General features: G+C 48.5%; 1 protein-coding gene across 1 annotated transcript in view; it reads left to right on the top strand.

Annotated features, from left to right (window-relative positions):
* Positions 1–13,767, top strand: part of ADAMTS17 (ADAM metallopeptidase with thrombospondin type 1 motif, 17) — a gene marked incomplete at its 5' end in the record, with an annotated part of 344,816 nt that overhangs the window by 217,897 nt on the left and 113,152 nt on the right. Inside the window, one exon of the mRNA XM_011958096.1 lies at positions 11,817–11,937. Within this exon, the coding sequence (XP_011813486.1) occupies positions 11,817–11,937 (121 nt within the window). The remainder of the gene's footprint in view (positions 1–11,816; positions 11,938–13,767) is intronic.

Genomic DNA, 13,767 nt, shown 5'->3' with positions numbered 1-13,767 from the left:
CTGTTTCTACTAAAAATACAAAAATAAAGTAGCTGGGCGTGGTGGTGCACACTTGTAATCCCAGCTACTTGGGAAGCTGAGGCAGGAGAATTGCTTGAACCTGGGAGGCGGAGGTTGCAGTGAGCTGAGATTGTGCCACTGCCCTCCAGCCTGGGCAACAGAGCAAGACTCCGTCTCATCAAAAAAAAAATAGAGGGAACACGAGATGAAGGAAGGAAGCTTGCCCTTCACCTATATTAACCCTGCCCAAGCTGGGGGCCACCTGTAGCCCTTAACCTCCCCAGCTGGGGCTCCTGGCCTGGGGTAGCAGAGGTGACTCCGTGCTCCCATTTTGTCCCTCAGAATGAGCACCTCCTGAGGTGGTACAGCAGCTGGGATAGGGGGTGGGTGTCAAGAAGCTATGTATTTTCCATGCCTAGAGGGGTGTGACACCTCACTTATGCCACAGGCACCATACTCTCTGATGACTTGGGTCAATCTGGGCATGTTGTGAGAGAGCCCCAGCATCTTAGCTTGGGCATCTGTAACGATGCACCATACACCAGGCAGCTTATGAACAACTGACATTTGTTACTCACAGTTCTGGAAGCTGGGAAGTCCAAGATTGAGGCATTGAGGCACGGGCAGATTTGGGATCTGATGAGGGGTTGCTTATCATAGACAGCGTTTCTTGCTGTGTCCTCGCATGGTGGAAGGGGCTGGGGAGCTCTCTTGTGAGTCTCTTTCATGAGGGCCCTGATCCTGTTCTTGAGGGTTCTGCCCTCATGTCCCAGTCACCTCCCAAAAGATCCCACCTCCTAACACCATCACCTTGAGGGGTGATGATTCAACATATGGATTTGAGGAGACACAAACATTCAGACCACAGCACCCAGGGAGCCCTCTGCCCTCGCCACACACACCTGTTCCCGTCATCTTATGGCCATGTTCCCTCAACTGTGTCCTTCACTGGGGAGCCCACCAAGAGCTAGTGACGATGGCAGCTCCTAATGTCTGGAGCAGGCAGATCAGTGACAGGATCACCATGCATTGCCCTCACAGAACTGTGGCTGAGCCAGATGCTGGCTTACAGGTGTCAGGTCCACTTGCCCATGTGGACAGCAGATCCGCTATGCTCTTTGCTTAGTGCCTAGCAGAGTGCATAGGCATCAATATTTTAGTGTGCGTGACAAATAGAACAAGAGGGAAGCAAGGCATAAAGGCAGACACAGAGACAACTTCCAGGGTGATTGCTGCAGCAAACTGTTTCAACCCAAACAGATGTTTTTTTCCTGCTAAGGCCAAATCAGTCTGAAACTGGGATTTTTCAGGGAAAAGTTTGACAAGACCCAGACTCCTTTGGCACTGCCTGGCTGTGTTATCAAATACAGATAAGTGTGGGTGATAAGCGCCTGGTGCCCGAGGGTCTTGGCACAGCAGCCTCACAGGAAGGGAGGCAGTGATGAGTGGTTGAGCTGGCCCCTCCTGGCTGCTTCCTTTTAACAAACAGTGTCCAAGGCCCTGCCCCTCAGGCGGTATGAACAAAGACCTTATCGTTGTTACTGAAATGAGGCATTGCTAATGGTTCTTGGTGAACTTCTAACCAGCCAAGTGCAGGGCTGGTGTTCTTCCTAAATTACACACTTGCACAGACCATCCTGCTCAATTACTTAACGTTCCTCCCAAGTTAGAGTTCTTGCACCCTTTAGAGCAGCACCAGCCAAGCCACCCCCAACCGCTGCCAGCATCTTCTACAGCGTTCTTGCCAATGGGGAGGCATTTCTAAGAATCCTGAAATTCTCTAGCCAGTGGGGTCTGTGTTACTGGCTGGACATAGTTTCTGCTCTGTGTGATCTGTGCCAATGGGGCCCATCCACGACTTTGGGTTTAATCATAGCCTTTTCAACTAGTGGATGTTCTCCATACTATGACAATGAAACCTTTAGTCAGTGAAATCAAAGACAAGATGCTGCTCAAGGCATTTGAATGGCCTAAGTCTGTAGTCATCAGGATACCATTGAGCCCAACCCTATTCTGCACTTGGATGTTATCCTAGTCAATTCAGGCTGCTCTAACAAATACACTAGACTGGGTAGCTTATAAGCAACAGACATTTATTTCTCAACGTTCTGGAGGCTGGAAATCCAACATCCAGGGGCCGGTGTCATTCGGTTCTGGTGAAGGCCCACTTTCATGCTGTAGACTGCTGCCACTCTGTGTCCTCACATGGCATAAAGAGAGCTAGTATCCAGGCATGGTGGTGCAGGCCTGTAGTCCTAGCTACTCTGGAGGCTGAGGTGGGAGGATCACTTGAGCCTGAGAGGTGGAGGTTGCAGTGAACCAAGATTGTGCCACTGCACTCTAGCCTGGGTGACAGAGGTTGAGGATATCTTAAAAAAAAAAAAAAAAAAAAAGGCCAGGTGCGGTGGCTCAAGCCTGTAATCCCAGCACTTTGGGAGGCCGAGACGGGCGGATCACGAGGTCAGGAGATCGAGACCATCCTGGCTAACCCGGTGAAACCCCGTCTCTACTAAAAAAAAACTAGCCGGGCGATGTGGCGGGCACCTGTAGTCCCAGCTACTCGGGAGGCTGAGGCAGGAGAATGGCATAAACCCGGGAGGCGGAGCTTGCAGTGAGCTGAGATCTGGCCACTGCACTCCAGCCTGGGCGGCAGAGCGAGACTCCGTCTCAAAAAAAAAAAAAAAAATGCTTTTCTTGAGGCCAGGTGTGGTGACTCACACCTGTAATCCCAGCACTTTGGGAGGCTGAGGTGGGCAGATCACTGGAGGTCAGGAGTTCTAAGACCAGCCCAGCCAACATGGTGAAACTCCATATCTACTAAAAATACAAAAAAATTAGCTGGGTGTGGTGACGGGCGCCTGTAATCCCAGCTACTCAGGAGGCTAAAGCAGGAGAATTGCTTGTACCCGGAAGGTGGAGGATGCAGTGAGCCAAGATTATACCATTGCACTCCAGCCTGGGCGACAGAGTGAGATTCCATCTCAAAAAAATAAAAATAACAGAGATAGCTAGCTGCCTAGCCTCTTCTTACAAAGGCACCAACACATTCATGAGCTCTATCCCTTCTTGACCTAATCACTTCCCAGAGGCTTCACTCCCAAATACTATCACGTTGCTATGAACAGTTCAATTTATGAATTCTAGAAGACACGAACATCCAGTCCATTGCAGATGTGATGGGAGTGACATTGGGGTGCACGCCTTCCTGTTCCCAAATGGCACTCCATCCCCAGGACCAGCCCCAGTCTATCTCCAATGCCTCCACCATTGTCATCATCATTACAGGAATTGGCTGGCGCCTGCACTGCGCCTCACATTAATCAAGTAGAGTCACTGGGGTGCGCAGGTGCAGATGGAGGCACCTTTCATGATGCTCGATGGTGGTCTCTTGTTCCTCGGTAGCCTTACCCTGCCACTGCAGGGACCCTGCCTGCCAGTTCTCGAAAGCGCCATCTCCCGGGTAGCTGCACCCTGGTAACCCACTGCCTCCAGGCAGTCCACCAGTCTTTACAAAAGAGCCACCATCCTGACGGGTGGCAACAGCACCTGCCTGCATGCACCTCTCCAGTTTAAAACCCTGAGAAACAACTTGCTTTCTGAAGGAAGTTAAAAAGCCATCTGCTATTGGTTTAACAGTACTTTCTTCAAACAGATACTGTAAAGATTAACCTCAGCCCACTCTTAAATCGATGCTCACAAAACTCCAAATTATTAATCATAGTTAATGAACTTTTATAAAAATTGAGCATTCTTAAATAAGATCACAAATTCAATTCAAATATAGTACTTATGTCTTGTTGCAGTAACTGCCAAGATGGAACATTCTGGATTCCTGTGGCGTTTGTGAATGCATAAAGCAAGAAAAAAACGGTTAAGAAAAATAATAGTAATTGTAATTTTAAACTCTCAGGGGCCTAATGAGTGGAGAGTCTGTATCTATTCATTGGTAATAATTGTCTAATTACAACGGATTAAACATACAAATCACCCACATTTTATGCGAGACAGCACTCACAGAAATATTGCTGCGGTTTGCCTACTAGCGTTTCCCTCTCTTTCCCCTTCAGCTATAAATTGTGCTATTTTGGGGTAACAGACGGCATTCTGGGAAATGTCGAGGAACATAGTAACTAGTTGGTAGGGGATGAGAGACTTCAAAATGGCATTTTGAGTAGATTCCACTACGCTTCAAATAGCAGGCTGATTCAAACCATAACATGAAACATGGAAATACCATTTTATTCTGTTTTTATGAGGACTGAATTAAGTTTCATTTCAGTGAGTCACAAATTACTTAACATGCTGAAATTAAACTTAACGGCACTCATAAAATTGGGAGGGAATTGGGGGAAGTAACACAAACATTGTATATTTTTCAGCAAGCCCCTATAAATCAAGAGTCCCATCATTAATGATTCCTACTGTTGGCCTCCAGAAGGAAAGAAACTGGGATAATGAGTCTCTGATACACAACTGCATCTGGAGCTGCTGACATGCAAAGAGTGAGTCCAGCTGACACACGGCTTTGCCCGTTGGACGGTGGACAGACCCAAATGTACCTGAGACCCAGCTATGCTTGCCTTACTGGTTTGTGCACACTTGCAGCCAACATTCTCCAATTCAGTTCCTACTTGCTTGGTATTGTAATTTGTATACATATCCTGGGCTTGATGAATACCGAGCCAAAACACCTTCAGGGCCTGTTGACTTTCAGTGGAGGAATCGCGTCTGATTAATCTGTGCTTCCCTATACCCTGGCCTAGAGGAAAGCCTTTAATTGCATATTGAAAGAAGAGACCAGGTGCAGTGGCTAACACCTCTAATCCCAACAGTGTGAGAGGCCAAGGTGGGCGGATCACCTGAGGTCAGGAGTTCGAGACCAGCCTGGCCAATATGGTGAAACCCCCATCTCTACCAAAAATACAAAAATTAGCCGGGCATGGTAGTCCATGCCCGTAATTCCAGCTACTAAGGAGACTGAGGCAGGAGAACTGCTTGAACCCAGGCAGCGGAGGTTGCAGTGAGCCAAGATCATGCCACTGCACTCCAGCCTGGGTGACAGAGAGAGATGCCATCTCAAAAAAGGAAAAAAAAAAAAGTGGCTGGATGGATGGATTATGTGTTCTTAGGATTTCAGTGGTTCTGGAATCTGGAGCCCATTTCAATGGACCACTTTCATTGCCAGAAATTTATTGGCCTCCTATTTCATGTCCACAGATTATCTATAAGGCAGGTAGAATTACTGGGGAAGTTTAGGAGAATTCAAAGAGACCCTGGTCTCAGAGGACTCCCAGGTAAAGCAGAGGTAACAAGCCTGCAGGAAAGCGTGCCTGGCACTTGAGCCTGGGTTTGCATCTTCACAGTGCTCCTCAAATACTGCCTTTCCCTGCACCATGACCCTGCAGCCGGCATCTCTAACGTGTGGGTACCAAACCTTTATGGAGAGCAGTGCCTGAAACCCGAAGGTCGTTCCCTGCACCCCTTTTATCTGATTAACTTCCCATGACAACTTCTGGTTGAAGCCGGCAGACCAAGCCACATGTTCCTGCCTCTTCCATGTGGGACTCCACTAAACCAGCACAAACAGTGAAGGGAAGCAGGAGCCTCCAGGTGAAAGATCCCACCTCTTTCTGGACGACAGAAGTGGATGGAAGTGTCATGCAGGAACAAAGCAGCAGAGACCAGAGCTGGAAGAAATGGAGAGTCACAACTGAAAAGACAGCCCAACCAGAGAGTTGTGGGCTTGAGAATGGAGGGTCGGAAGTGAAGAGTGGGCTAAAAACAAGTCCGAGGGTGCATCGCCATGCTGACGGTGTCTGACCCCACCCCACACTCAGAGCTTGTCAGGTAAAATGTTAGGGAGCTGCTTTCCAGGGTCATGGAACGGACTGTTTGAGGAAACCCAGAGCAGGCAGGGAGGCCTCTGTGCTGAGGACGGCACCCAGCCTTCTGAGTTGGAGTTAGAGGTCAGTTTCCCCTCCCACTAGTCATGAAAGGAAACCTACCATGCAGCAGTGCCCAGCTTCAAATGTAGATCTCCTTCGGTCGGCCTTTCTGTTGCTTTTACTCAAATATGAGTGGGCAACCAGACATCATCTGCTATTTGAAGAAAACCAGCAGCATGAAGGAGAAAGACCAAGAAAAACAAACAGAAAAAACTGACCCTGGCAGAAAATTGAGATAATTATGGAATTCTCCGTGCAGCCAAACTATCAAGCAAGCATGCAGGGAAACTAATTTTGAGACACGGAAGAACTCAGAAATTCTATTTTCCATGCCTCCATTCTGCAGAAGTTACATGTAGTTTAGCAAAACAAGAATGAAGTCAAGAAAGAGGAAGATGGGCACTACAGGCCCTGGCAACACTCACCCAGGAACCCAGTCAATCCTGGAGTCACGGCTGCGCAGCTGGCCTAAAATCTTCCCTTGCTTAAAAGTCATTCAAAAAGTCAGTGGCCTCCCTCCAACAGAAGAGATAGGATGAGGCAGTAGTTGGGAGATAGCTAATAAGTTGAAGAAAGCAAGTACTGCTTATTCCAGCCAGAAAAAAACAAGTACCATCAAAACTTATACAAGGAAGTCCCAATTCAAATATGAGAAAACTAAACTCCCCAGGCTGATAAGAGGTCATCATTTGTATGCACTTACTGAACACACATGTGCTTAACACCACACCAGCCACTGCGTGTGTCAGGGGATGGGGGAAGGCCAAGAATACAAAGAATTCTGAGACACAGTCCTCTATGTGCTTATGGTCGGTTAGGGAGATGACACATACTCACGTGAAAGCCCAACGACCAGAGGTGAAGGCATGATTTAACAACCAAGAAGAGGTTCCGCTTAGACATAGCAGAAAACACATAGGGTGGAATTTCGTTTTTTCCTGCATCAGGTATTTGTTGATCACATTCCGAGTGCTGCACACCATAGTGTGTGCTGGGCTTTCATTGGGGAGCAGGACCAAGAGGATCCCTGTCGCTGTCCAACATACGGACAGACCATGTCAGGTCACAAACATGATCATTCCGGAGATTGGTATGTGTGAAGAAGAAAGGAAAATAGCACCATAGAGAGACCCAGTGGGGGACTGTGGCTGAGGAGGACAGTGAGCAGGTGGCATGGCAGGACTCTTAGAGGAGACAGCCTTTGAGGAAGAGCCAACCTGGCAGAGAGTTGGGGGCAAAGAGCTCCAGGCAGAGGGAAGCAAGAGGGAGACAGGTGCATTCCAGCAACAGAGGAGGGCGGGGGCTGGCACAAAGGAGCCAGGGCCCAGGCAGAATTGATGCAGAGGAGTGAAGCGATCTTGGTTATGGATAACTGATTCGAGTAGATCCAAGGAAATGAGTTAAGAGGCTATTCCGGCCGCCCACCTGGCTGAGGGGTCATTGAGGGGGAGGGCCTGCAAGAGTGGGCTGGAGGGGGTTGGATTCACTGTGCATCTGGAGGTGGAAGAAGGGAGGTTGAGTTGGTGAGCAGCTGAGATGAGATCATGAAGGGTCTTAAATTCATATGTGTGAACATTTCTGATAGGCAGTGGGGATCTGTGGCCACAGATCTTATCTCTTTTATCGTGTGGAGATTAGTCTGGCTGCAGGCAAGAGAAAAATGTTCCCATAGTTCATGTCCTCAGTAAGGAGGGTGTAAACTAGGGAGTGGAGGAGAACATGGAAGAGAAGTAGGCAATAGAGGTTTTCAGGGGACAAAAAAACCCAAGCTCACCAACTAACTGGGTACATCCCAAAATAGAAGAGTCAGAAATGGCTTGGAGGTTTCAGGCTAGGATACCTGTCTGTCAGTTCCAAGACAGTGGCAGGGGGTGTCCAACTAGAATTAAGAAGTCAGGCAGCTTTGGAGGAGAAGTTGTTGCATTGAAAGTCTGGAGAGGTTGCTCAGCAGAGGCTTAGTAGTGAGAGCTAGGGTGGAGTGAGGGGAGAAGTGGGTTTAAGAGCTCTCTGCATGAGAGTGATGGCTGAAATAAGGAGAAGGTGAAATTACCAAGAAAGCAAAAAAGCAGAAGGAGCAGGGAGCCCCTGAGGAGCTACCTACTTTCAGGGAGTCAAAGAAGCAAGAGGAGGGAGGAGTCATCCAGGGGCTGGGAGGGGAATCAGACAGGAGCCATCCTTGGCCTCTGGGGCATCTTCAGGCACACGCTCTGGGGTGTCTGCTTGTTTCCACACTGGTGCCTCCCTCCGTCTTACATGTCTTTATTCCCAGGTTAGGCACATAACGGGCACCATGGATGAATAAATACATGTACAACAAAGGGTGGGTGTTACACACCGCAGATGCTGAGAGCAAGAGGTGAAAGATGAGGCTGGAGACACATCTACTAGGTGCAATGACCAGGAGGCTGTTGTCACTGGTTATCTTCAACAGGGGCAAAGTTCTGGGGTGGAATCCAGGACTCAGACAGCCAAAGATGGACATTTCCCACTGTCCACGGCCCATCCTGTGCCCTCCTCAGCACACGGATCTGAGCACTAAAACTTTTCCAAGCACTTTTTGCATGTTTCACAGGAGCTGTCTTGACCAGTGAAGAACTTGTGCTTTTCCCACCATTCCATCCCATCCCATACCATCCCATGCCTTTAATATGCCATGGGGCATTGTTCCCTTGGTCCTTTGGTGTCACACACACCCTGATTTAGCCGGAGGCACAGGGCGCAACCGGCAAATGCTGGCCAGGAACTTGAAGGCCTGCTTTGAAAGCTGAGAAATGGGTGATGAAGATTCCTAGGAAAGTAACTAAGGATCACCAGGATAACATGGGAAGACTTGAGAGAGTTTATTGCCTGGAGTTTCCTCAGGCTTGGTCGTGTTGTTCTCTTGGAACACTAAGCCTCATAAATACAATCATCAAAGCTCCCCTAATGTTCAGAATTAATGACTTCGGTTGTGTCCTATGACAGTTTCCCTTTGAAAACCATCCCAGTTTCTGCCAAGGTTATAAGTTGCTTGCGCTGACTGAAACAATGGAAGAAAATGCCCTCGTTGGCAGATTTTGTGGCTGTTGCCCATCAGCTCTTAGACTCACTGCTGTTCAGCCATGGACATCCCTGCATTCCCTGCCTCCAGATGCAGACAGCCTCTGAAATAACACCAAGTAGAGTGGGCAGAACCCACGGACCTGTCCCAGCCCCTGGATGGTCTCCAGAATTAACTGAAAGGGTAACCCTGTATGCATTCCTGTTTACACCTGACCTGAAAAGCCCCCTTCTTTGGGGCTGGGGGAAACTGGACCAAATGGGGCATCTAGAAGCTGTTGAATCAGGAAACCTTAACTGAGGTGCAGGACAAGGAACCAGGCCTGAAGCCAGAGACTCACTCCTCCCAAGCAAGGGTGTGGTGTGAAAATTATAGGAAGCCAGTGTAGGGAAGGTCTACAGCAGAGAGCACCTGAGATGAGAAAGCCCAGGTGGGAGCCAGAACAGGTCCCAGGAAAAAGGCCAGCAGGAGAGACCAGCTCTGTGGGCATTAGCCCTGTGGCCCTACCAGAAGCAAGTATGGAGACCATGCACTGGAGCTCTGAAGTGAAACAAAGCAACAGACACGTGGTTGCGCAGATCTGGTCTGGGCATTTGTTAAACAACGCTGGGGGACATTTTCTGATCTTGGCTACTCTTAGCCCTATATATTCTTAGCCCCTATAATTTTTTTTTTTTTTTTTTTGAGACGAATTCTTGTTCTGTTGCCTAGGCTGGAATGCAATGGCGCTATCTCAGCTCACTGCAACCTCCGCCTCCCGGGTTCAAACTACTCTCCTGCCAGCCTCCCGAGTAGCTGGGACTACAGGTGTGTGCCACCATGCCTAGCTAATTTTTGTATTTTTAGTAGAGATGGGGTTTCACCGTGTTGGCCAGGCTGGTCTTGAACTCCTGACCTTGTGATCCACCCACCTCAGCCTCCCAAAGTGCTGGGATTACAGGTGTGAGCCACCATGCCCAGCCAGCTCCTGTAATCTTTATACTGAGCAACTTGATAACAGCTGGCTAGCAGTCCACATCAAGAATCCAGGCAGCCCTGCACCACGCTCTAGGCTCACGGTGCCTCATCACAGCTGGCTTCCTTCCAGGTCGCTACTGGATGGTCCGCACTGGCAAAGCATTGCAGTTGGTTGCCAGTTACCATCTGTGTCTTGATGTGTTACCTACATCTCCCCAGCCACCGTTAAGCCCACTCTTCTCCATTTGCTTCTTGCTGTCCTCTGGCCACTAAAGCCTTCGATTTTACCCTTTTCCTCTTTTTATACTAACTTTAAACAAGTTTGATCTTTTATTCAAGTTCTGCCCTTTTTCAGATTTCATCATGGTAATTTTTAGACTCAACTTGCTCAGCTTTTAGAACATCTTAAAGTCTTCCCTGGAATCCGTCCAGTTATGCTATCATTTTTGGACAGAACAATAGTAATTTCCCATTAAATCTTTTTCAAAAAAATAAAAAGCTCCAAGGATGATACTTGAGGGTTACTAAATATGAAGAGTATTCGCCTATTCCTTTGAGTAGCATGCCATGGTGCAGCGGTTCTCATCACATGGCCACCAGCAAGCAGCCTCAGCACCTCCTGAGAGCCGATTAGAAATGCACATTCTCAGGTGCACCCAGACCTGCTGGGTCAGAAACTCTAGGGCCAGGACATAGCAGTTTGTGTTTTAACAGCCCTCCCTGTGAGGCCGATGCACACTTAAGTAGGAGAACTGCTGCCATAATGAACAGAGGATGCTGATGTCTTTGGGGAGTTGTGGGCCAGGCACTTGCCTCCAGGGATCCGCGTGCAGCCAGCCTGGCACCCCAGGCGCTGTGCTACTCCAAGCCCTGCCTGCAGGTAGGAGTGCCTGTGAGGGGGAACCACGGTGCTGCTTCTTGTCCAGGCATCATGGGAAAGGACTAAATCACCTCCACCAGGATTATCTTGGATCTTGATTTCTGGCTGTAGATTCCTTTGGAGTCTGAAGTGCCAATATGTAATCGGGGGTGCAAGGCAGTAGGAAAAACCCAGTTCTTGTTCTGGAAGCATTAGCTTTACAGGGGGAAAATGTGGAGGGACATTTAGGCAATCTAGCTAGTAAATACCCAGTGTTTAGTATAAATTTAGGTTATTTTGCAGAATACAAAATTCTCACTTTTTAAAAAAAGAAAAAAGGAGTCCAAAAACCTTTCTCTACTTTTTGGAAAACAGGTTGTGCTTCTCAGGCCCACCTAGGGTAGAGGCAGCCTCTCCTCTGCTCTCAGACGTGCCTTGTTAAAAAGGTTTGAGAGATAGGGCTCTTCGTAGACTAGCTCTCCCTACCTGAGAAAAGAGTGGCCCATGCCCAGCCCTGCCTGAATGAGCTGTGGGCATCCCTACCTTGGTAGAAAAGTCTGTGGTTTCCGTTGTATGTTCTAAGACTACTGGCTGTGTCAGCCAAGTTACAGGTAACCTCCACAGCCCAGAGGGGAAGCCCCATCATGAGAAATTGTGGCTGCACCAGCTGGTGTGAGGGTTCGGGCTTCACTCCCTTCCCAGGCAGTCAGGGCATCAGACCTCAGTGTGACCTCCATGGGCACTTGTGCCTTCATGGGTCTCCCTCCTCCAGAACAAATACCAAAAAACACACTTGACAACTATGTGGGCATAAAGACAAATATAATCCAGGTTGGATTCTGTGCATTTATTTTTTTCTCTCCTGAATTAAAATATTTTCTTGGGCCTCTGAATGGATCATGGCCCCAGGCCCCATGCCTGCTGCACCTCATGGAAAAGTTAGCCTTTCAGGGCAGCCTCTTTAAAATCCCTCTGAGTCTTAACCACAGAATAATGAGGCCTTCTGGTTCTTTAGAAAATCGGCTGTGATGGCATCATTGGGTCTGCGGCTAAAGAAGACAGATGCGGGGTCTGCAATGGGGACGGCAAGACCTGCCACGTGGTGAAAGGTGACTTCAGCCACGCCCGGGGGACAGGTGAGTGCTGGCCCAGAGGGCTGCTGTGGCTACAGTGTTTTGTGTCCTTTGCCTAAAGCTACTGATTGCAATCTTCCCTACATTTCATATTTAAGGGCTAGACAGTAGTAGATAGGTGACCTGGAACTTCAGTTTCATTTCTGAAAAGCAAGGAAAGACATTTTAGCAAGAATGATGCCTTCAAGTTGCTTGTAGTGAATAGTTTGCCATGAACGGAAACAGCTCCCCACTTAGCCCGAGGTCCGTGAATCAGTGGTAACTGCCCTGTGCTAGGAGCTCAGCACTTCCTGGCAGCCCTCCTTCTGATGTGCAGGCAGAGAAGGTGGTAAACTTGCCAAATCATTTTACCTGTCGATGGAAGAGGTTTGCTCTGTGTCTGAATTTTCTGTTAGTAAAAGTAAGATAGCATTTACATTTCTAAAACATGCATGAAGCCATACAGTCTGGAAAGTCTCAGGTGCCACTGCCAGCTGTGACTCCGGAGTACCCGAGCCTCCTGGTCCCCAGGCACAGACATCCCTCAGCACTGTCCCTAGAGAGGGACGCCAGGATTCGGTTGATGGGCCGCCTTCATCTTTCTGCTTGCACGCTTTTTGCAGCTGCAGGCTGCTGTGTCCTACATGAGACACGACTTTCTGATCTCCCATCCTGGAGGACAATGTTTAGGAAAGTGTCTGTGGTTGGCACCTAGTGAGGGGAGCACGAGGCAAGTGAGCCACTGGGGAGGGAGCTCTGGCAGCCTTAGCGAGTGTCCACTCACCCCCTATCACCAGAAGAAGGTGGGAGGAAGGAGCTGAGAAACTTATTTTAATTTCCACAAGTTGCTTTGCATAGAAGCTTTTCAGTTCATTTCCACCCAACAAGAGAACAGAACCACATTTATGCCTCCCTGTCCCACAGAACAGCCCCGTAAGGTGAGGCGTGCTCTCCTCTCTGCTTTTCTCTGTGTGGATAGGAAACCTGGTCTGGAGGAAGCGTTCCTTCTAGATGCCTGTGGGAAAGGCAACCTACTGCACCAACATTTTGCAGCACCCTGTGAAAGCAAAACCAGAGGAAAATGCAAATTCAAAATGAAATTTAAAAATGAAATTTCAGGTGGATTTTAAAGGCAGATAGCTAGTCAGCGAGGCACAGAGCTTAGTGTGAGAACCTGTGCTTGCCACGTCAATAGAGAAAGGAGAGGCAGGAGCAGGTTGGTTTGGGGAAAAGTGGCCTCCAGAGCTGCACTGTCCAGTTCAGCAGCCACTGGCCCCTGGAGACGATCCAAACTAATTCATTAAAATGAAACCAACTTAAAAGTTCATCTTTCCATCTCACTGGGCAAATTTTGAGTACTCTGTTGCTGCACACGGCCAGCAGCTCCTGTGTTGGACAGCACTGGCGGAGAATATTCCCAGCATCCCAGAAGGTTCTCCTGGACAGCACGGCTCCAGAGCATTGCCCATTTTTTTCTATTCATTTTGGCATACTTGATGCCATTTTCTCTATTGGTACCCCAGCTCCTGGGCTCCTGTGAGAAATTGACCTTGCCTATTGCAGCTGATTCAACATTTAGGAGCAAAACTCCTGCAGCTGGTGAAGGGTTACTACTTATTGTTGGCTTTTCTTTTTTAATGGAAGCATTAGAACCCTTTGTTTATTAAATTGAACATTGTACTGAGCTCCCATAAAGAGAACTGACTACAAGTGTGTGATTCTGTAGAAGACAAGTCAGGTACAACCAGGCCCACCCCCATCCCCAACCCTGGGCAACTCTGTATGTAGAACACAAAGGAAGGTTCTACCACACATCTAGCATAGGATCTCACTTCTGAGATAACCCAGATTAAG

This window comes from Colobus angolensis, unplaced genomic scaffold (assembly GCF_000951035.1).
Source record: "Colobus angolensis palliatus isolate OR3802 unplaced genomic scaffold, Cang.pa_1.0 Scaffold112, whole genome shotgun sequence".
In the NCBI taxonomy this organism is placed as follows: domain Eukaryota; kingdom Metazoa; phylum Chordata; class Mammalia; order Primates; family Cercopithecidae; genus Colobus; species Colobus angolensis.
Note: the sequence above shows the minus strand (reverse complement) of the source record. Positions and strands in the feature narration are given on the sequence as shown.